This window comes from Manacus candei, unplaced genomic scaffold (genome assembly GCF_025592945.1).
Source record: "Manacus candei isolate 608988 ecotype Guabito, Panama unplaced genomic scaffold, ASM2559294v1 h1tg000017l, whole genome shotgun sequence".
Classification (NCBI taxonomy): domain Eukaryota; kingdom Metazoa; phylum Chordata; class Aves; order Passeriformes; family Pipridae; genus Manacus; species Manacus candei.
The window spans coordinates 32,066,112-32,089,425 of record NW_026138065.1 but is presented as its reverse complement, the minus strand read 5'-3'; the positions used below and the strand labels follow the sequence as shown (position 1 = coordinate 32,089,425).

The following is a 23,314-nucleotide window of genomic DNA, read 5'->3' as shown; positions in this document are numbered from 1 at the left end:
ATCATGATATGAAGCAACATTTTTTTCCCACTCCCCTTCCTCTCCTCTTCTCCGATCCCTTAAAAATGTCAAATATGCCTTTATAACTAGCTTTTTTCTTTTTTTTTTCATATCTGAATTAATAGCTTATAGGGACTTGTTCCATTTCCCCACTGCAGTGCAGCTCATAGCAGCTTTCTGGCCTTTTGGTGAGTAACTCCTAAACTTTGGGACCAAACATAGGAGATCTTCATGCAGATCAAGGATTGGTTTTCTACTTTCCTCTAACCAAGTGCTAAGGAAAAAATCCAGAGGAAACACAAATTTTGTTAAAGTAATCCCTCAGGGGCTGAAAGAAATGTAGAGTCTGTTCCAGCATAAATATGTCTGAAAGAGGGTTGCCTGTGACAACATCAGTAAATTCAGAAGTCAGCTCTCTTCATAAAAACACAGATGGTCCTCTGCTAGCACACCACGTCCTGCTCGTGTTTATTTAACGGGTCAGTCCAAACAAATTAAGTCATATCCCTCTTCCAGCAAAATTGAGCAGGGAAGGAAAAAATTTGAACACACATCATGTGGGAACTGATGACAGGCAAGTCTGAGTCTTGGCTTGAAAGGAGAAGAGATGAGTTTATAACCTCAAGTAGTTCAGTGATCTCTGTGTGCTGGGGCAGCTGCCTACCTGTTCCTGCTTGGAGTTTGGTCCTGCTATAAATGTTCTTCTGGCAGCAGTTTACATTTAGTAATTCTGGGCGGTGCTGGGCCAGGGTAGTGCTTAGTGGCAGATGGCAACCTTTGCTGGGGGCTGTGCCAAATGCTTCTGGATTCCCACTCCACCTTTTTTCCTGTACAATGTTCTTCCTGAATTTGCACCCCAAACCTGAACAAAGTCTGGCAAACTCATTGCAAATATCCTGTTGATTTACCTTGGCATTTTGGATGCCAATAGTTAGCCTGGACTTGTGGATGTTTTCCCTTGGCTACTTTAATAAGAGGTTGCATATGGTCAGTCTCCATACTGTTAATTCAGCAGTATATATTTACACTTAGCTTTGGTATAAAGTAATGCTAAGTCTCCCTTTTTCTTTCTCCTCTCTTGCTTCAGAGGAAGCTATCCTGGAAAGATATCAGCACTAGGAAGAGGCAACTCCAATTTCATAGCAGGAGCTGCCTTTCTTTGCAAAGCATCCTCCCTGGTAAAGGGACACAGTGAGTTTTGCAGGATGAGATGTGGCCACCCCTGAGGGGAAACGCAGTGAGTGCACCATGCCTGGCTGGTTAATCTTGTGCAGCAGAGTTATACAGACAATCCAAGTAGGAAAGGATTATAGTCAGCCCACTGAGAAACTGCAGGTGGAGTCTCTTTTTAACCAGTTTATTTATAACCATGTCCACAAAATTTGGTCAGTCCTTGGCTCGTCTTCAAAATGGAAGGAGATAAACACAGTTCTGTAGGGACATCCTTCGCCCAGCCGATCGAGCCCCACTGGAACTTTGCATTTCCTCCCATTAGAATCATTCCAACTCCTTTCATCTCAGGAAACCAAAAGCACAGTTTTAAGTCTGAGTATCTCTTTGAAAAATCTAAATGCACTGGAACCCCAAATACTTTGATTTTAAAGCAGTATGTGGATGTCTCGAGGAAGCTGAAAATCGTGACTGTTCCCTGTGGGCTGGGTTCTGTAATTGCATTTTATCCCCCAGTAGACATTTAGCTCCTCTGCTCTTGTGAGACTCCCTGGAGTACTGTGTATAGTTCTGGTGCCCCCAGCATAGGAAGGACATGGAACTGTTGGAGCAAGTCCAGAGGAGGGCCACAAAATCCAGAGGAGCACCTCCCCTGCGAAGAGAGGCTGAAAAAGTTGGGGCTGTTCAGCCTGGAGAAGGGAAGGTTGTGTGGAGACCTCAGAGCAACCTTCCAGTATGTGAAGAGGACCTACTGGGAAGCCAGAGAGGGGCTCTTTGTCAGGAGCTGTAGTGACAGGACAAGGAGTAATGGGTACAAAGTGAAAGAGGGGAAATTTAGGTTAGATACTAGAGAGAAATTTTTTACTGTGAGAGTGGTGAGACACTGGAACAGGTTGTGGATGCCCCAGTCTGTCAGTGTTCAAAGCCAGGTTGGACAAGGCCTCGAGCAACCTGGTCTAGTGGGAGGATCCCAGGAAATGGTAGATTAAAGCAAATACCCCAGAGTCTTAGTATTTTCCAAGAGCAATGCAGCAGCTCAAAGTCTTTGCTGAACATCTCTCCCAGTCCCTACTAGTGGATTGCCATGTTTGCTTCGATGGGAATGTCTAGTTCCATGTAAAGCTTGTTAGAGCAGTCAGGTTTAAGGAGGTCAAATCATTCTCATAGCAGGAATTTGATGAAGGAAATCTGACACTCCTTCTCCTGCAAACAGGTGCTATAGGATTTATATGAACCATGAATATTTAGCTCTTAACCTGCCAGAAATCTGTAGTCTTAGAAAAGCCCTACTTTAGACTTACAAATTTGCCAGTTCTTTCGTTGTTTGTGCACAAGAAGAGGGATCCATGGAAGCAGGAATGCTGGGTAACTACCGCTTGTCAGAACATCTTTTTTTGGTATTTTTTGTATCATTTGTGTCAGAATTTACATTTCTTATTTTTCTGTGATGTTCTCATTCCTCACAATAGCCATGATGCATCTTCTAGGATTCTCTACCTGGATTTTTTTTCTTACGGTACAAGTGTGAAAGATCCAATATTAAACTCTCTCAGACTGTAAAAAATGTTAACACATTCCAACGACTGCCATTGAAACAATGTGAATCCTGATGGAAAGCCTGATGAGATAAAAGACTTGCCATTTGCTTCAAGTGGTCAAGGTCTTCAGGTAAGGGCACTGGGAGAAAAATCAAAGGGCTGTTGAGGGATGTGCATTTTAGATTCTGTTCTTGACCTGCCATGCAAGGTCTCCATGCAGCCTCTTTCCAGGAGGCTGTGAGCTGGGAAGGTGCTCAGCAGCCATGCAGGTAGTACCTGCTCTGTTCTCACCCAGGCACTCCACAAATCTGGTGCCAGTGTGGTACTAAACTCCAGTGTCTCTTGGCTGGACATATATTTCTGTTCTCCTGACGTGACTGTAAATTGGAAACCTTTAGTCAGTTGCTTTTTCTTTCAAGAGGAAATAAATTTCATCTAGAAAACACAATTTTTCTATTTGATTTTAGTTTTTTGGTTTGGGTTTTTTTGTTTTTTGGTTTTTTTTTACGGAAGGTACAAATTCTCTTCTTAGAAAAGGAGGCTACAAACACCTCCTGTCCTATCCTCTAGTACAGGAACTGCTTTTTGAGAGAGAGACGGAAATCACATGGTGTGGTTCTTGGGGTGTCCTGCACAGGGTCGGGAATTGTACTTGATGATCCCGATGGGTCCCTTCCAACTCATGATTCTATTAAGTATTGAAGAGAAGATTCTGCAAGCCTCTGGCATATGCAATCCCACTTTGTCTCTGATGCCATTTATTCTTCCACTTTTGCATTCTCTTTTTTCAGTGAAGTTTCTTTGACTGTTTTGAACCATCTTTTATTTCTTCTCCAGGATTTGACTTTTCACTCTGTGCTTCATCCATCACTGCCTGATCTCGTCCCATTTCCTGGAATACCCTATGTTCTTTTTATGTTTCAGTGGCTCAGGAATAAACGGGAGAATGAACAGAGTTTTGAGGGCTCCAGTTTGCATTCTGCCTTGCTCCTGTCCGTAGCTCAGCAGAGGTTTGTGAGCCTTAGTAATTTAGAGTTGCTCTGAGGCTGCAGAGCAATATCTGTCTCTCAGACTGAGAAAGGTGCTTGTTCTGTGCTGCAAGACGTGGCTACAGATCCCTGAAAAGTTGTAGGGAGCAATGGAGGGTGCCAGCACTTGGCTGCCATTGGGATATTTTCAGTAAAGACCCATTATTCCTCGGAACTGAGCTTTTGCTGAGTCTTGGTGTTGGTAATTGCACTACAAAATTCAGTAATTGCAATGGACTTTAAACACTTCTGGGGATGTCTCTTGCAATCAGGATGGCTTTTGTGTTGAGAACAGACCAGGGCCAATCCCAGGGCTTCCCCTGCAGGGATGTGAGGAACGGGACTGTGTTCTGTGGACATAACAGAGATGTGGAGCCAGCCAAAGTACCAAATCTGTTGGTGAAACAATCTCTGCTTTGTCTTTTCTGGGCAGCCCCGTTACTGTCTGAAGAGGCTGAGCTGGAGGTGGCAAGAGTTTGGGGGGACACTGTGAGGGGCAGGAGGGTTTCTTGTGTGCTTGCTCTGTTCCTAAACTCTCCCCTGGGCCTTTGCTGTGGCTGGTGCCAGAGATGAACGTGACCCAGTGTCACCATTCTTAGACTCATTCTTCTGTGGTTCCTCCTTATTTTACAGCAAGAATAATGAAAACTTGAGGTGTTTAGCAGTTCCTCTTTCAGCCAAGCCAGAGGCCCTGGCATCTCTGTGACTGACCACCCTACCATATGTTGTAGGCTGTGTCCTCGAGAGCTTGCAAAAGGGACAACACCACCACCTCTTTCTGCAAAGATTTGCAGTATTGGTCAACAGTCTGGGCTAAATCTTCACTCTGGTTCTCTGCTAACACAGTGAGTTTCTGCAGCCACTGGAAAGCCACTGGAAATCATCATTTTTAATCCTGACCTCCCCACAGGCAGTGAGCAGTGAGCCTCAGGTATGAAGTCAAAAGACCAAAAGACAAACTCTCACCAAAGGAAAATTGTCACATCTTCATTGATTTTAGCAGGGCCTTGGCAGTTCATAATCACTCACAGACCTGCCTGTATTGACTGATCCTGATGAACAGCACAGAATTAGCAGGTCACATAAATTCTATACCTGTGCCTCCTTTTCTGTGAATTAGCTTTACAGGTGTGCCTGTATCTCACAGGCAGTAGTGTGGAAGATAGTGAGCTGCAGTGTTTGGAAAGCACTCCTAAGACACAGAGCACTAAATCTCAAATAATGATGAACTTTCAAAAATCTGAAAGGAATCAAATAATGAAAGTATGCAGAGTTGCAGTGTGCTAGGGGATAAATGACTGTGATGGAAAAGAGATCTGTGTCTGCATTTGCTGGGCTAACTCAGGGGAAGTGGGGAGCTGATGTCAGTGTGAGCTGCAGTTCAAAAAGTGGATGTGACTTAGTCAAGGACAACACAGTGTCCTGTTCTATCTGCCTCCTTCCATCTCCACCTGACATGCCATGAAAGCTTAGGCTCAGGTAAATTAACAGACATCACCATGGATTCAACATCTAAACTGGGAGTCTTGACAGCTTAGTTTCTGTCTCGTTTCAATGAAAGAAAGAGCTTTTCAACTAAAAGAACAGGTTGTCTTGTTGTCAATATGGGTGACAAAGGTGGAGAAAAAGAAGGAAGAGCTTGGAGGTTGCAGGGGGACCATCAGAGAAGACAGGGTAAGCAGGAGGATAAAGAAGTTAAGACCTGAAGGAAGTGTGTTTCTCTTAGCATTTTGATATAGGTAGCAGCAAAAAGACTGAGGGCATTTGCCTGCCATGTAGCAGAGAATGCAAATCTCTGCCTGCTGCCTGGCCAGGATTTGCAGGGAGAGGCATGAGTGCTGATGTTTCTGAAATGCCTCGTCACTGAGCAACAGGGAAGCATGCAGTGAGCCAGCATGGAGCTCTGATAAGCTGCTCCTGGCTGCTAGCCATGACCAGAGGAATAGCAGCACAGTTCTGGATCAGGGATTGACCCACATTCCTCTTTGCAGGATAGCTGGGACAAATGCTCCTCAGAGAAATGCCTGGTGACCATTATTCTCCGAGGACAAAGACAAACTTGTTATCTGTGTGAGCATATTGATGAAAGCCATGTTCACTTGCTGTTTCAGCTTCTGGCAGGAGGGAAAAGGGTTTGACAAATGATCTGAAACTTTTTCCAGACATTGGGCAACACGTAAAGACAGTTGCTTCTGAATATTTTAACTCTGACAATAAGTGATCAAGAGCCTTATTTGGCTCCTGTAGCTCTTCGTTGTCACATCTGAGCACTGTCTTGGGAAGTTAATGTTAACATGGAATTCATTCTCTGCATGGGCTCTTTACAGGCATTTATGACCTGCAGGCACCAGTTCACAGCTGCACAAGTGAATGCATGCAGAAAAAGGTGAAAGAATGCTCATCATGAGTCATGTGAAGAGTCACCAAGCAGGCTAGGAGCAGATCCTGAATCCTGAAGCCAGCTTCATTGTTAACTAATAACTATCATCTCCCTAAAAAAAGTAACATCTGGGGTTTTATATATATTTTTGATTTAGTATGGAGTTTTGAAGAGAAAAGGAAAAAGAAAACCTCTTTCATTCAAGAATTGACAGTATGGTTACTTACCAAATTCTATCTCAGTGTCAGCAGATATAACATTCTTAACAACTATGAAATCTCATTTGGATTTAACCTGATCTCAGTGGCAGCAGGAGGTGAGGACTGTGGACATTTCAGCAGGCCAGCTCATCTTATATAAAGTCCTGATCAAGAACATTCATACTTGTCTCTCAGGGCCACAGATGCTGTTTGCAAGGCAGGCAGGGCAACCAACAAGAACCAGCATGAGGAAATTAATTTTGAGCCAACTCTGTTGTAATGCAAAGTTAACAGTGTGGTTTTAAGCCACAGAGACCAAGAAATTCAGTATTAGATGTTCCTTAGGATAGCTTTCACTTGCTCCTTCTGGTAACAGCGCTGAGAAAGTAATACCCTTCTTTGACAAGCGTGTATTTAGTAATTGGAACTAAACTGCATGTGGCATGTCAGTGCAACTTCATTGCAGTTACACACTGCAGAAAGACATTTCTAAGGGAAATCTTCTCTCAAGGAAACTGTTTACACATGCCTGAATCCCCCTGGATTACATTCCCACAGAAAGAATTGTGCTTAACCATAGAAAGTACAGCAAATATTAAGTGGTTTGGATGGGAGCTTTGTTAAGAACCAGGAGGAATGCCACAAAAAGGACAGGCCAGGAACTTCGCTGATGCACACTGATGTAATTTCCTGAGCTTTCAGTGGCTTGTGGACTTCTGATGGAGATGGTACTTCCTTAGCAGCATAGGGGTTTGGATTTGGTCTGGGCCTTTTAAGATGATCATATTTGGTAAAGCAGCAGTAAAGGAATGTTTTTAAAACTTGTTGGATATAATTAGAGGCATTTTACATGCTCACGGTTTTCTTATGATGTGGTACCTCCAAAAAGAAAAAAAGTGTTTTCTAGATGGTTGGTGTTGATGCAAAAGGAAAACTTCCTCAACTTTTGTTCAGTTTGCTTTCTCTGTATCCCTCCTGCAGAGTCTTTTGTGCTGCTTGGAGTCTGCCCAGATCCCAGCAGGCTCCTAGAGTACATAGATCAAACTTAAAGATATTCTGGTCCCATGTGAGGACAAAGACTGTTTCACATCATTTTATGAGAGGGCAAAGATGTAGTTTCAGCTTCAGAGGAGCATCTGGACTGAACAAACCCCTACTTCATTAAGGCAATACATTGATGACATTTTACACTTAATAAGTCAAATAATTGTGACCAAGGTAGCCCAGCCCTGACTGCCTCCCTGCTCTGCCCCACAGTAGATGCTCTGTTGACATGTCTTGCCTGAAGACCAGTGTGGAGGTGATATGTTTGCCATCCGTGAGTATTCCATTCTTTCTCTGTTACTTTCCTGGCTGCACTTGTGTCAGGTCATCCACAAAGCATGTGCTGTAGGGCTTGGAGACCACGTGTAGCACTACAAATAGCTGAGTGTACCTCTGCTCATGGGGGATGAGCTGCTGCTTCTGAACTGCTGCTTGGTTACAGCAAACTGAGACCGACTCACGTTTGGTGAGGGTGAAGATTTTGATTAGGTTTTGATTAATCCCTCTAGATTCAAGGATAGCAGGACCACCCCTGCCCACGTGGAGTCCCCTTCTGCAGCAGAGGTATGCAATCTGCCTTATTATCCTTAAAGGTGCCTTGTCCTGGTTCCCTTCAGGACAAATTCCAAGTTGCTGTTTGGCTTTCAAATATAACTATGCACCAAAGCTGAAAGACTCCATTATCCCTGGAGACAGGAGGGAGAACATGATGTCCTGGTGTGAGACGAGGAAAGTGGGTTTCTTTTCTTTATCCTGTAAGCTCTCTGACAGCAATCCTGAGGTGTGTATGTGTGTGTGTGCTTTTATTTCTACAAGAACACAAGTTCTCTAATTAGGAGGGAGGATTCTTGTATTTTTTATATGCTAAACCATTTGATTAATTACTTTAATAAAAAGACAGAGGAACTCTGAAATCCACTGCCATCTGCTGCAGTACAGTCCAGTATCACTGATACAAACCTATCTGCCTTCGGGTTAAAACCTAGTGCTTAAGAGTAACCACTCCATTGAGGAAGTGCTTGTGCCATGTGGGTGTGTTGATCCTTGTCAACATCTGTAACTGTTCCTCTTTTAAAGCTGTGGGTTTCATCTGTGTGACTCTGTATCAGCCTTCTGTTACCAAGAACAGCCGTATGTGCACATATGCAAAGACCATATTGCTGTGTCTGGGGGTGTGTGACGCTGGGGCAGATATTAAAGATGTTTATTATGTAGTTGACTTTTTGGAGTAAAACCCCCCTGCCTGCCTGGGGAGCAAACAGTCCCGTGGCTCAGGCTGGGGTGGTTTGTTGTATTAGGAGGGTGACGCAATGGGATACTGTCTCTCTTTTTCCGTTCTCTCATGGAAATGTATATTTGTTCTCTCTTTGTGTAGCTTCTCAATCTGAAATAAAAATCACCCCAAACGGAATTCATGTTTCCATCTTTGTTTGGAGAAGACCTGGCCTTTTAGTTTGGATCAGCCTTGCACAGGCAGCAGGACATCCTGCTGGACCAGGCTCTGTCGCCGAAGCAAAGACTCTTTTGGAAATGCCCCTGAATGAGAATTGTGCAACTTGGTATTTGGTTCCATTTCCCAGACCATGCCCTTTGTTGGAATGCTGGTGTCACTGATTGTCACCATTTAACCCTTTCCCAGCCATTGTTAGTGCTTGCTAGGCATTATTTTGGATAAATAGATAAAGTTTCCTATGATATTTCAACAAAAAGATAAAAATTGGAATATTTTCTAATTGAAGTTTAATGATTTTATTCTGTTTTTCTACACCTACAAATCTGACCACCTGCTTTCCAATTTCTTAATTTAATTTTTTTTTTTTTTTTTTTTTTTAAGAGGAAGAGAGTTCTTGGAAAATGCTCCTCACTTCTTCCTTCTAAGGATTTCTAGGCAGGCAACACTCATTCCTCTAGTTCACATAAAGAAAAGCATTTAGAAGTAAATTTATTACAAAAGTCGCTGCTATTGTTGTAACTTAATATTTGCAGAAGAAATCCAATTATGGCCAAGGAGCAGATTAGTCCTTTTTTTTAAATCCTCATTTTCTTTGATTAAGATAGATATAATTATAGGAAAGTGCTTTGTGAGTTAGTTAAATGGAAGACAATACAAATTTGTTCTGCTGCTAAATGAATGGTTTGAGTTGAACAGGTTGTGTGGTACAGCTGCACTGACTGGTCACCTTTAAAATATGTACATCTGTTGAAAGTCAGGTCTCTGCTATGTCCCCATTATAAGCATTAAAGGGAGTATCACTGAATCCTTGTAGGAGATCTTACAAAAGGGAAATATGGCATTTATTTATGTTTTAAGCTGATTTAACCTGCCTGCACTTGTTCCCTCAGAGATTTCATTCACACAAGCAACAGGACGTGGTTGTTCAGCCTTGGCCACGATCACTTGTGTGCACCATAGACCACAAGGGACGATGGCTGTCACCAAACCTCCCAGTTTTGGGACAGTTCTTTAATAATCTGTAAGAATCGAGAGTTGTTTTCTGATGGTCCTCTGCTGCCTGACTGCCAGGAGGGGGAATGGGAGATGTGAAATGCTGCCATCCTCTTGTTGTCAGAGAGGAGGCTCTCCCTCAAATGAGTTGTGTGTGCTGTGGTCTTAGCAGTGGCTCAGATTTTTAGTCTCAAATTTTTTGCTGGGAATGGTGTTTGTTATAAATTCAAGCTGTTCTTATCCTCCCTGCTCTGCTATTTCTTCTTATGCTTACATACACAGATTTTCATGTGTACCAACCCCAATATTTTGCAAATCTCTGTGCTGATGACTGGTTCCTGCAGATCCCAGCTCTGGTTTTGAAGAGCCTCTTGGTTCTGCTCAGGACAACACACAAATGACAAAGGGCCAAGACATCCCAGCAAATTACAATGAAAAAGAAACCGCTCACACTCCCCACCAAAAGCAGCAGTAAAATCTCACGTTTAATAAGTAAAATTCCAATTATTCATTGCCCATTATAATTCACACTAATGAAAAGCTGCCACGACCTGTTGACCATCTGGCTATTATTTCTCTCACAGCAAGGTGTCACCTTCCTCCAGGAGGAAAGGTGGAGGGTCTGGACCACACCAACTCCATCCCATCCAGGCCCCTCTGCACCACGGCACCCAGCCCTGAGCTGCAGCTGCGTGAGTGTTTTAAAGGGCCTGGATAGAGGGAAGGAGATGCTTTTGAGGAATACAAACCCCTGAAACACCTGCCTTTGTAGCTGCTAGCTCTTGCTGGTGGTCCGGCCAGGCTGTTCGCGGTGTGATGGGTACATCGTGTGGCCAGAAAGGAGAAGTGCAACTTCTGTTTGACCTTTCTCTTGGGCTAAATCCTGCCTCTCGGTCCAGCTAAGCAACCAAGTGGTAAATAACTCGAATTGCCCAGCTGCTACCACTGGGGTTCATTGCTCTACACTTCTAAGTTGACACTGAAATACATGTTACTCCAATTTTCCTTCTGTTCTTCATTAATCCTGCCTTACATGTCATATTTTTAGGGGCTTCTCCAAAATCATGAAGAAAAAGCAGCAGCTACCTTTTTTAGGAAATATTCAGTGCACTATTATATTTTTAGGAAATATAATAGTGGAATAGTTGCCATGATGATCTAGAAGACTGATGGAAGGTTCGTAGGCTTTTGTTAAGTCTTCTTATGGCTTTAAAAAGAAGTTAAAACAACATGGCTGAGCTTGAACCTGCTTATTTAGACGTTACTAGAGCAGCTGTCCAGCTGAATGACTGGAATCCTCAGGGGCCTGCTGTAGGTCCAGGACCATAAGTAGCTGATTAGTGACACAAATGTTGGAACAGACAAAATCTGCAGGTCCCACCTGGAGAAGGTCTGGGAAAATGGAAAAGGGTAGGGCTGAAATCCATAGCAACGTCAGAAAAATTGAGAGTGAGTCTGGGAAACAGAGGCTGGAAAGAATTAGTCAAGATAAGAGTGATTAACTGCACTAACACTTGTGGGAAATGGTAGGTTAAGGAGCAGGAGCAGGAAGCTGTGGGCAGTCAGAAGCAGGAGTCCATGCCCCGTGCTGTGAATAAGGCAGATACTGTACCAGGGTGTGTAAGTGTGGACTTCCACACCAGTTCTGCTTAATCATAGCCAAGCCCATGCTGGAGTTTTGGACCAGTGTTAAACTTCAAAGAAATGTGGCCCAAAGAGTGAGAATCAAGAGGAGAACAAGAATAGTCCGAGATGTGGAAATCCTGAAAAGAAAAGGGTTGTTAGCCCAAGAAGAGAAGGACAAACACCTGCAAACACCTTTCAGAGAGGGGTTAGCAAACAGATTCCTGAGCAGTTTGTAAAAAGACGAGTTAATGTTGCTCTGAATGCTCTGGGAATAAGTAGGTTTGGTCCAAGCCCTGAATTTGCTGACATCTCATCCATCCCAGACATTTGCATTGCGAGACTGAAACTTGATGCTGAAGATAGTGCAGATGCCCTGCAAGAACATATGGTGCACCTCCAGGCTTCAGGTTTCGTGGCAGAGTGTTGACTGTCTGGCTTGTAGCTTGAAACCATTCAAGGCAGAAAGAAATAACAAATCAATGTGCCAAAAGCTCTGGATAACAGCAGGTCACCAGTTATGGGCATATTAAAACTCTGGATACATACAGCTGGTGTTCATGATGGATCCAGTTCCATACAAAAACCATGGATATTCCCACCAAGAAGGTAGCTTCTCATGTACCAGAAAATACACTGCTTTCAAATCTGATCATGATAAGCAAGTCTAGTTCACGTCATAGGTATGGGGATTACTGCTGAATTGTTGCATCCACAGGTGCAGAGAAATCATTTGTCTGCAAAAACCGAAGTCTGAAAGAATCCCGAGGTCCCAAATCAGCAAGAAAATACCCATGCTAGTCTTTGCCAGCCTTGAGTGAATTTGGGTGGGAGTTTGACTGACCCTGTATTATAGATCAAATAAACCAGTTTCTCTTCAGCAGGGTTCCTAAAAAAGAGGGCCAGATGCCAGCAGAATAAAGTCGGTATTGTTTCCCCGAATTTTTTTAATCATCTCTCCTTTAGACCATCAGTTGATTCCCCCCCTTGTTTATTGACACCCACTCAGCGTGAGCCCAAGGAGAGAGAGGGGAAAGATTTTGCGGCTCCTTTGGCTGTTCTCGTAGACATCCTGGCACTTGTTTGATCGGGGGCGGAACAGGACACGAGCCTTTCCTGCCGGGGCCGAGACCGCAGCCGGGTGCTATTCAGCTCCCAGAACAATGTCTGGCAGCTTGCGAGTAATTTAAACCCGGCTAAAAACAGCCGAGCCCGGGGATGAATCATGACCCATCCGTGTGTGCTTCCGCCTTCCCACTCGCCTGCATCAGCACGGCCCCTACTGGCTCCCTGGAGAATAAGCAATAAACAGCGTTTTAAAGGGCTTTTCCTTCACAAGGGCTTTGCCTGTGTGAATTCCAATAAGAAAGCCAGCTCTCCAAAGCCTTGCCTCCGAGGCAGAGGGATGTGCAGCCCACCCGGAAGACCTGCTGCAACGCTGATCAGAGAGACCCCAAATATAGAAATACTGCACAGGAACAGAGGAGATCTGGGCTTTTTTTTTGGCTGTGAGTTCTCCTGAGAGCGTGATACTGCAGCATTACAGCTCTGCTTCGGGAAGCAACCCTGAAAAAGGTATTCCCACTGTGCTTCTCAAGGGAGAAAAAGCAAGAACCTCCAGGATGTAAATGGGGCTGGCTCCGTTGAGTTCAACAGGCCACAGCCACTGGGAATCTGGACTATAACACAGGGGTGGCAGAGCTGGAACATGCTGCAGAACCAAGGAGTGTGACTCTTTGGTCCTTCCTGGCCTAAAGCTGGGAACAGTGTTGTCCAAAAAGCGCTTTATCAGTTAACTGACATGTAGGGAATTTCAGCGTTATCTAGGAAATAGATAAGCTATTCCTAGATACCTAGGAAAACTCCAGAGCAGGTGGCAAAAACAAAATCCAGAATCAGCCTATGGACAGCAACAATGGGAAAGGTTAGTATGTTCTCTGGGGTACGGGAACATGTCTGCTCCATCCACCAAAGAAGGGTCTGGCCAGGTACAACCCCCAGAGCAGCCTGCTTTAGTGTGGCACCAGGATCTTCCCAGAAAGCCGCCCCAAGGGCAGGGCATGGCCGGCATCCCACAGGGATCGTCCTTGAGACAGACCCCCTTGGGGGGGTGTCCTCCGCTACCCCAGTGGGTGGTCTTGCACCGGCACCTCCTCCTGGAGCAGTGCTTGGAGAACGCCGGGATTCATTCGCCCGCGGCTCGCGCAGTGCCAATTTTAGCGGTTTCCCACCCCTGGAGCAAGCGCGGAAACGCCTGGGAAGGTCAATATATGGGATACGAGTAAACACCCCGGGGTTGAGACAAGCACCTCCAGGGTGTCCCGGGAGACGCTCCTCAGGCCCCCGGCGACGAGGGGATCGCGAGCGAGGCCGGGATTGAGACGGGGCCGGGACGTGGCCGGGGCAGGGGGCGTGGCCTGGTCGACGGGGGGCGTGGCCTCCTCGTGTCGGCCTCGCCCCTCCCGCGAGCGGGGTCAGCACCGGCCGAGGGGCGGGGCCGCCGCGCGCGCTCCGCTCCCATTGGCCGTCGGGGCCGCGGGGGCGCTCGCGCCTACGCCACCCGGCGCTCCCATTGGCTGCGCGCGCGGAGGGGGCGGGGCGCGGCCGTCGCTCGGTGAGTGAGGGACGGGGCGCGGCCTGAGGGGCGTCCCGGGGGCGATCCCGGGGGTCCCGGGAGACTTTCCCTTGGGAATCCCGGCACCCGGCAGCGCGGGGCACCCCGGGGTGCGCCGCCTCCCCGGTGTCGTTGCCGCGATTTCTTATCTTTTTTGGTTAATTGCCGGGTTTTTTTGCAGCCGCGGGAAGGCTTCTCGGGCAGAGAGGAAAGGAGCGGAAAATCCCAAACCGCGGATCCCGCGGGATCTGAGAGGCCAGAGCGGTGTGGGTTTGTCTCAGAAAACAGCCCCCAAAATGCTCCCCAGCCAAAGCGGAGCTGGCGGGAGGCGGAAATTCCATCAGCATCCGCTGCGCTCGCCGAATTCCACGAGCCAAGCGAGACCCGCGGGCGGTGGGAGCCGCTCCATGGGGTAGAGCCCTCGTTGTCCGCCGGGAATTTTGTGGCGCCCTGGGGCCGGCAGGGCCCTCCTGACGGCGTGAAAAAGCTCAGGGATTGCCTTTCAGGAGAGATCCCTGCGGACCTCCCCTGTTGGAATGAATGAAGCAGCGACTTGTCTTCATCTCTTATCTAAAAACCCGCCCTCGGGTCCTGTTTCTGTGTCGCTGCCGAGACAATTGAGGGCTCGGGTGTAGCTGGGGGTTTCTGGCTGTTTTCCCGTGCGTTTGAGGCCAGTGGAAAGTCTCCACCGCGCCCAAAGCTGTGGTCGTGCATCCCTCTTCAGTCCTGCCCGAGGATTTGGGATTGCTTCTTCCTGCCCTGAGGGTTGATCTTGGTGCGCCGCCGCTGCCGCTGAATTTTTGTGGGTTTGTTGGAAAATGGTGAGAAACTTTGTTTTCTAGTTGGTTGTGTAGTTGGGAGTTGCACGTCGTGGCAGTAGCATGTTCACTTTGCTGTTAAATGTGACTTTTTGCCTGATTGTTCTGCGTGTGGGATGTGTGTGACATCCCCATCTCCTATGCATCCAGGTGTGGTTCTGTATCCAGCTCCCCCTGAAGTTAATTGAAATCGTCTGCCTGAATTAGAGACTTTTGAAAATGCAGTGAGATCCCTGGTGTCCCTTTAAATACCCTTACAAATCCTGAAATAAGCAGATTTACTCTCGCCCCTGTGTACTGGCAGGTTTCCTGGTTTCTCTTTAGCTTCCAATTAGCTTCTGGAGATTTAATGGACCTGTGAACCAGCACTTGCTCTTTTTTTTTAAAGACCAGTGGCATCACAGAAATGTAAATCACTGCATGCTGTCTTCACAAGATAATAAATGATCTTAAGTTCAGAATATTCAACCTTTTCCTCCTCCACACGGTTACGAAAGTAACAGATGGGTCGTGACCTGTATGTTTTATTTTATGTTTGCTTAACACTTGCTTTTCAGATTCAAGATCAAGCTTCTATGTGGTTTTTTTATAGTTGTTAAAACAATTTGGCTGACACCTGACTCGAGCCACTAAATCTGATGGAGATAAAGATGTCCAACATCACTTTGAACTCAACGTGGCTTCTTCTTAAAGAATCTTTATTTTAAAAATAAAGAGGTACTGAGGTTGATGGTTAATTACTGCATGTGCACTTTGAAACTTTACAAGCTGCTTTGATGCCTTTTTAGGCTTTTCTTTCTTTTATATATATATATTTTTAAATCACTACCCACCACAGGGGTAGGTTTATTGATTACATTTGTTTCAGTGACCCCACATTTTTGTTTGGATATACAACCTTTCTGGGGGCAGAAAGAGGGTGATGCTGTCGATTAGGATAACACGACGTGCGTGGGGTTGTGTTTGGTAGCAGTTAAGCAATGGAGTGGGGGATTCCAGGTGTGGGGCTGAGGGAGAGGGCTGGCAGAGCCCAGGCTCGTCCTCCCCGCAGCTGCTGCCGTGCTGAATTTAGCTGCCGGCCCTTGGGAAGGGGGCAGGCAGCTGCAGAGCTGTCTGTGTGGGGATTTGGTCTCCCCTGGAGACCTGGCGCGTCGTCCCGCCGCTCTTTGTTCCCGTGCACGGGCTCTGCCCGTGGGAAAACCCCGCTTGTCAGAGGGGTGGATCATAAAACTTGTGACAAAAGAGCTGAGTGAGTATCAGCTTGTCTCCCACTTCCAAGTATTGTTCGGGAATTCTTTCTTTTCTCCTCTTTTTTTTTTTTTTTTACAGTTCTTTGTAGTTTGCTGTTGCTGCTCCCTTGGTCTATCGGTTGGCACTGGCTGGGTGAGTCCCAGCAAAACCACTCTGCCGGCGTTGTCCTACTGGTTTGGGCTGGAATTGCTGGAAGAGGCCAGATTGGGTCTCCTTGATTTGGCCTATGAGTTGTCCTGCAGCAGCTCCTCACTCAAGCCCAGTGTGGGGAGCTGGAGGGGGGAGTGGAGCATCTCCATGTGTGGAGCATCCAGAGCTCAGGCTTTGAGTGGAACACCTCAGGTTAGAAGGTTTTGCAGAAAGGTGCACTGGGCTTGGCTGTACAGCACGTGGGAAATGTCATCAGCCGAGAAAGTAGTTCCATTAATTAATTTCACAAAGAATTAATTTCGTGAATTGAGGTAGAAGCTGCAGGTTTGAGTTTTACAGCCTCCTGCCTCCCACTCTGACATTTTATATCTACTTGCTTCTGGGTGGCTTCCATTTCAAGGTTTTGAATCTTTTGTGTCTTTAAAAAACCCTCAACTCTCCACCTCAACAGCCCCCAGGGCTCAGCCACGCTCATAGGTGCTTTATGTCCTAGTTAAGGATGTCTCATTTGGGCCCAGTGACCTCATGGTGCACAAACTGTTGGTGAAATTGGCCATTAATTCAGGATTCTGGTTGCACTCTGCCAGAACAAACCCAAGTTAGTTCTCAGTGTGGCCAGGGCTTTAGTTAGATTTTCCCTGTGCGTGTCACATCCTTGAAACCAGATAACACTGCTGAGATGTGAGGGTTTGCTCTTCCTCTGTCCCATTTGACACACCAAGATGCTCCTTTATGAATTTTAGGGTCTGACCCAGATCATGCTTGAGCTCTTCGTTATTAGGGGCAAACCCAATTTCTTGACTTGCTGTGGAGATGAGGGGGGATGACGAGTTGCCCTTACTGTGTGCTGTGTGTTCCAGAGAGCCCGAGGCTCGGTGTCCTCTTGCAGAAGAAGTTCTATCCTAATGGCCGTGGATGTGGGAAAATCCCTTTCTGAGGCCTCTCTGAGCGGGAATGCCGAGGACGATGGTAGTTGGGACTGCACGGAGGTGGAGGTGGACAGCCCGGAGCTGACGGACAGCCCGCACCGGCTCTCAGGGGCAGAGGAAGCCAAGCCCAGCCTGCAAGGGATGGATGTGACAATGAGCAGACACAGTCACTTGGCCACTGGTGTCACTCAGGGAGACTCCAGCTGCCGCCCAGCAGTGTCTTCAGCATCTGCACGCGGATTTTTCAGAGCAAGAGCAAACCTTTCAGAGAGAGAGACGCTGATTTGTCGAGGTGCTGCTGGTGGTGATGTACCTCCTCGTGTCAGCCACTGGTCCCTCTCCTCAGAAGGGCAGCAGGTGAGAGGGTTGTGTGTGCAGGTGTTGCTGCACCACCGGGAGGTCTCAGGCGAGGTGGGGGCTTGTTTGCCAGGGCTGTCCTAGCAAGGGCTTTCCATCTCTTCCTGCCGGAGTGTGCCCACCCCTGCCCGGGCTGGGATGTGTGGTGGGAAAAGGCTGGGGTTCCAACACCCAAGTTGTTGCTTCCATTCCCATGATGCCACCGCAGAGCTGGAAAGTTGCTCAGGACAGTGCTCCTTAAATAAATGCCTCTGGCTGCCAAATGACTCCTGCAGCTTCCCAAGCCCTCGAGATGCCTTTCCTTAAGATCAAGCCCCACTCTGGGCTCTGAGCAGCTGCAGGCTGTCCCACAGACGGCACAGAGCTCCACTTCCAGCCTCAGCTCATGGCAGGTCCAGGGCTGGGCTTTTATCTCCATATCCTGGATATGTGTGGATGTCTTTGTCTGGTTGCTTTGCTTCATTTTATGCATATCTCTCTCTCCCTTTCCTTTTCCACCCTGTCCTTAAGCAGGTGAAGCCATCAGGCTGTTGGGATCTGGCATCCAGCCCTCTCAGCCGGCGCAGCTCTGCAGAAGAGAACATCCTTCCTGACAGCTGCCACGACACCCCTGTTGGCCATCAGAGACAAAGTCTGGGAGCCCAATCCTCATCTCCCTCCACCCCAGAGCTCCTGCAGCCCCAAACCCCCCCCAGCCCAGGGAGCGCCCTGCGGAGCCGCTCCGTGTTGAGCCTCTCCGCTCTGTCTTCGGGAAAGAGCGGCCTCTCCGAGGAGCCGTCGGGAAGCTTGCCAGCCAGCATGGATGTCCCTTCTCCAGCAGCCACCATGGCCACTATGGCCACCAGGGACCTGTGGTGCCGACAGGGAGCAGCAGAAGGCAGGGCCCTGCAGGTGCCTTTCCTTGATTGCCGCACCACTGTGGAGCGCATCCGGGAGGTCTCCTCCTACCAGTCCGATTACTGGGCCTGTGCCATCCCGGATTCCTTACCCCCGTCTCCAGACCGTTGCTCGCCCCACTGGAACCCCAACAAAGAATATGAGGACTTGCTGGATTATGCTTATCCGCTGAAGCCGAGGTACAAGCTGGGAAGGATGCCAGAGCCTGTCCTCCATGACTCAGGAGTAGGCCTGGACAGCTTTTCTGCTTCTCCTGAGGGCACACTGAGGTCCACCAGCTTCTACGGCCCCCGAGGTGGGCAGGCTCAGGGAAGCAGAGAAAATGGACGTTGGGAATTGGTGGCCTCTGCAGAGAGATTCTCCACCCCAGGGCCTGGAGAAAGTGGCTGCTCAGGAGCCAGATTGTTCTATGAACCTTCACCTATTGCCAAAGCATCCTTTGCAAGAAGTACTTCCTCTCGTCCTTCCAGAGGTTTTGCTAAGGATGTAAAGATGGAGTCAGGTGGGCCAAGTTCACCTGGGCACGCTGCTGTGGATGGGAGGAGCTGGTGTTCCAGAGGGAACCCTTTCCCAAACCTCACAGGGCAGGCGAAAAGCACTGCTAGGTTTTTACCTATCACAGGTGTGCTCCCCCTGAGAAAGGAGTGGGAAGGGGATGAAGAATTTCTTTCCCTACCTCCAAGACTGCAGGAGCTGGAAAGGCTGGCTCATTTTCTGTCCAATCTTTCCTTAACTGTAAGGACACCCAGGCATGACCACCATAACCTGCCACGTCACAGGCAGCCCCTTTCATCTGGGCTGGCTCCTTTTGGGGAAGCGAGTGGCAGGGACAAAAGAGGGAACACTGAGGGTTATGCTGGGCGGTGGCAGCCCTGCAGCTCTCGAAAGCCCAGCTGGGAAAACACAGAATCATGTGGCTGGATCCATAGGGATCCCCTCCGGGGGCTTCATCTACCGACCGGTCTCAGGGACACATCGGATGGGATGTACCGAAATGAACCACGGGTCAAGGGACATCCAATGAAGAGCCAGCAGAGCGAGTCCCTTGTCCAGTGTGTCAAGGTAGGCTGAGACCAGAAATAAAGTTTATTGTGGGAGGATCTCACATAAAACGTGCCTGGTCTTTATGGCACAATTAATTAAGGCTTCCTGTGCTGCATGATGTTGTGCTGCCTGGCAGCTGGTACTAATTTATGCAGGGGGGATCACCAGAGCAGATAATTCCTTCTGATGGAGCAAGAGCCTGTCTTGCTTTTCCTGGGGCCCAGTATCACAGGGCCAGGCTCAGTGGAGATGTGACTCTCAGCTTCCCCCCATCCTGCAGTGCTGCTGCACCAGGGAAGAGGCAGGAGCTGCAGCAACTGAGGAGTTTCCTAATTATTTTGAGAATTTTTATAATTTGAGTAAATGATGTCTCACGGCCATCCTGCCACCAGTGCTCTGCTCCCTGGCAAGCAGGCATTGCTCCCCACCTTCTTCTCCATCTTCTTCCCCACCCCAGTGCTGGGATGAATTTGGAAGTGATGCTGGGCTGTTTGCAGGAGAGTAATGATTATCACTCACATAGCTGCAAACTCATCCCCTCCTCCTGTATGGGAATAACTCTGCTGATTTATAAGGGTCTTTTCTGTATCTGCCACCCCAGATTGCCAGGGAAAAGCAGCTCAGCTTTATGGCAAACCCCTGATGAGCAGGAGCAGGACTTGAGTCTGGTTTCAGTGCCAGCAGAGGCCCCTGGGTTTCATGCAGCATCTTACAAAAATAATCCCGTACCGAGACGCTTTAAAAATAAATGAAAGCACTTAATTGAACGAGACAAACCCCTGGGGAAAAGCAACTGCAAATTAACTGCACAGCTCCAGTGAGGAGGAGGAGGAGGAGGATGAGGGTGTCTCTTGGGCTGCGAGGTGGCAGAGGCCAACCTCTTCCTTCCGCCTGGGTGCTCCCAGCTTCCAGCACCTCTCCATGCAGGCATTTCATGGTGACCCTCAATTCTTGCCACACAGCGGCGTAGGGGGGGGACTTTTCTCCGTTGCAGCAATAGATCTGTGACCCCTTTTCTGTGCTTTGTTGAGTAGATGTTTTGCTGCCAGCTGGAGGAGCTGATCCGTTGGCTGTACGACGTGGCCGATGTCACCGGCAGCTGGGTGCCCCCCTCGCCGGATGCCGGGAGCGTGACAGCATCGCTGCACCGCTACCTGGTGGGTATTGGCTTTGCTTCCCCCTCTCCAGTGGGAAGCAAGGCACCTCTGGAATGGTCTAGGGTGCATTGGGTTTGCAAAGACAAATTTGGGAGCGCCAGGAACCTGCTCAGGGGAAACTGCTCCCTGGGCGACCTGTGTCTATTCCAAAAACCCTTTTAAGCGATGCTGCTCCTCTCCTTTCCTTGCCAGGAGTTCAGGAAGGATGTGGCCAACCACCGGAGCCTGACGGAGAGCGTGCTGGAGAGGGGAGAAGCTCTCCTGGACTGCATGGCATCAAATTCCCCGGGTGAGGAGGGAGTGCTTGAGTGGGGCTGGTCATGAACACAGCTGGTGATGCTTGTATAGCATCTGCCCCCCAAAATTCCTGGCCCCACATGTCTGGGGATGGGTCAGCAGTGGGAAGGAAAAGGGTTTTTTACACCTCTGTTGCTGCCCGGAGACCTGGAGGTGAGGTGAGGTGGAGGTTTGAAGCCATTACTCCCGAGTGCTTGGGCTGCACCGTGCCTTGACCCTGGCCTTGGGCCCTGCCATCCATCAAGGGTGATGGATGTTCCTGCCTCTTAGGGGTCCTCTAGGTTATCCCAGAGGCAGCATGGCCAGCTCCCACTGGGCTGTGGATGGAGCTGGGAAGAGATGCTGTTTTCCAGGGCAGGAGAGGGTGATTTTAACACCCCATTTGCACTCGGTGCATCCTGTGCTGGTGTCAGCAGCCAGTCTGGGGGCACAGCCCAGCCTGGCTGGTGCCGTGGTGTGTGTGGAGCAGTTTCTCTGGTGACTTGGTGCATCCTGCACAAGGGCTCTCTAAAGGGTGGGCTGTACCTGCAGTCACCAAAGGGGCTTTAGAGGCCGAGTGCTGTGTTATGGATGGGCTTCCTTACCCAGTCCCAAAGGTTTCCCTTATTTAATGAAGATAATGCATCTTCATTAATCTGGAGCTTCCTAAGTCGCTTCCCACCCCCTCCAAACTCTGCATCACAATGTTGACAGGGTGAACATCAGATTATTGATTTCTAACACTCCATTTCCTTCAAAAGCTCTGCCTGGGTGAGCAGAACTCTCTCTTTCTGCTCTTACAGACATTGCATTACCACATTACTACCACCTCCATTCATGTTTTTTGTTTTCCAGCTCTGAAAGACACGCTGGGTTTGATTGCAAAGCAGTCAGAAGAGCTGGAAAGCCATGCAGAGCACCTGTACAAGTCCATTCTTGCTGCTGTGGGTCCTGTGCAGGGCAAGGATGAGGTGGAGGACGAGGGAGATGCAGCACAAAGCTGCCCCGTGGGTAAGCAGGGGGGCAAACCAGCCTTTCTGCAGTGGGGGAAGAGGGAGGGAAGCGTAGGGAGAGAAACACTTAAATTAGCAAACACTGCATGTCAGGGTCTATTGTTATTTCTTTGAATGTGATGTTTGGAAAGCAAAGGAGGTCTCAAAATGGATGCCCCGTCACCTCTAAATGGGCAGCTCCTTGGAGGGACCCAGCAGGGAGGGTTGGGGGGACAGCAGCAGCAGCAGCAGCAGAGGGAGGATGAGGAAGGGGTATTTTTTGGCTTTATGTTTTCTCAGAAACATTGTGGTTGCCATATAATGGTGGGAAAGGGAAGCAAGCGAATTCGGGTGTAAAATAGGGGCTACAAAAATTGTTTGCTGATTTCTTGACTGTCTTCCTTCAAACAGAACTGGAGAGACAAGTGTTTCAGGAGTGTCAGCCTCTCACAACAGGATAGTATCTTAAGTAGTGTTTGTTTTCTGCTTTTTTTTAATTGATACCTATACCCAGCTGTACCCTATAACTGTGGGAGTAGCCAAAGAAGGTTTTTCTCTGTTAAACTGCAGCCAAAGTACAGTAACAAACACCCCATTTTATTTCAGATGCTGCTGCCTCTGTCAGACCTGGACTTCGTTAGCCCATCTTGGGAGGGCTGAGAAGAACTGCAGCAAGCACCAAACCACCTCCACCACCACTTGCTGCAGAGATGCCAAAATGTGTTCAGTGAGCCCACCAGGGCTTGAGAAAGGTGTGTGGTACAGCAGGCACTCTGCTGCTGGGACGCCTGGAGTCGTGTAAGGAATGTACAGCTGGCCTTTTTCTGGTTTGTTTTTTTAACATAGCTTTCCTTTCTTTATTGAAGTGGCCTGTTCCATGTGTTAGCAGAATGTCAGGAACAGAGTTTTTTAACTGAGTAATCCATAGTGTTGCCATGCAGCTCCCTGCCAAGTAAAGCCGTGTGATTTTAATAGCCCCGTTCTCATGTTTTGTTTATGCTCGTCAAAAATAGGTGCCAGAAGCCAAGAAATAGCAACTCCTTCTGGTTCTTGGGAGCAAACTGAAGGTCTATTTATATTTACCACTCCCTGCTGAAGCAGAGCCTATTTAACTTTCAATTTTCTTATGCATAAACACAAGCCAAAATAGGGAATCTCAATAAAAAAATAAACAGGCCGGGGAGAAGCAGGTTCTGTATAATCTGGTGTCACCTGCTGTGGGCTGTAGCTGTGTTGGTGCTGTGCTGGGTTCCCCTCTTACAGCTACTGCAGTTAACCACTGCTCACAGAACAGCATCAAGGTTTTCCACGCCCTTTCTGTAATAGAAAGGGCATCTCTGAAGCAGCACAACGAGGTAAGTGGCCAAACAAAGTTACAGCATGTTGGTACTCGGCTTTAA

The 23,314-nt window shown here is 48.0% G+C and overlaps 1 protein-coding gene across 6 annotated transcripts; it reads left to right on the top strand.

The window, feature by feature from the left end:
* Positions 1–13,861: 13,861 nt before the first annotated feature.
* CEP68 (centrosomal protein 68) lies at positions 13,862–22,886 on the top strand. Of its 6 annotated transcripts, XM_051783482.1 has the most exons (9): positions 14,050–14,864; positions 16,191–16,244; positions 17,123–17,548; positions 18,062–19,507; positions 20,524–20,646; positions 20,839–20,935; positions 21,778–21,933; positions 22,326–22,383; positions 22,521–22,886. In XM_051783482.1, exons 1-8 carry the CDS (start codon positions 14,862–14,864, stop codon positions 22,373–22,375), a joined length of 2,355 nt encoding a protein of 784 aa, XP_051639442.1. In that variant the 5' UTR covers positions 14,050–14,861; the 3' UTR covers positions 22,376–22,383; positions 22,521–22,886. The 6 variants fall into 6 exon arrangements, with proteins under 6 accessions (XP_051639448.1, XP_051639442.1, XP_051639445.1 ...); XM_051783488.1 differs by lacking the exons at positions 14,050–14,864; positions 16,191–16,244 and adding an exon at positions 13,862–14,043; XM_051783485.1 differs by lacking the exon at positions 16,191–16,244.
* The last annotated feature ends 428 nt before the right edge of the window (positions 22,887–23,314 follow it).

What these genes read in the sequence shown, in the direction of transcription:
- CEP68 (XM_051783482.1), top strand. An exon ending in TATCGGTTGGCACTGGCTGG is followed by an intron (nt 16,245 to 17,122) that starts GTGAGTCCCAGC and finishes TGTGTGTTCCAG; the next exon opens with AGAGCCCGAGGCTCGGTGTC. An exon ending in CATGGCATCAAATTCCCCGG is followed by an intron (nt 20,936 to 21,777) that starts GTGAGGAGGGAG and finishes TTTGTTTTCCAG; the next exon opens with CTCTGAAAGACACGCTGGGT.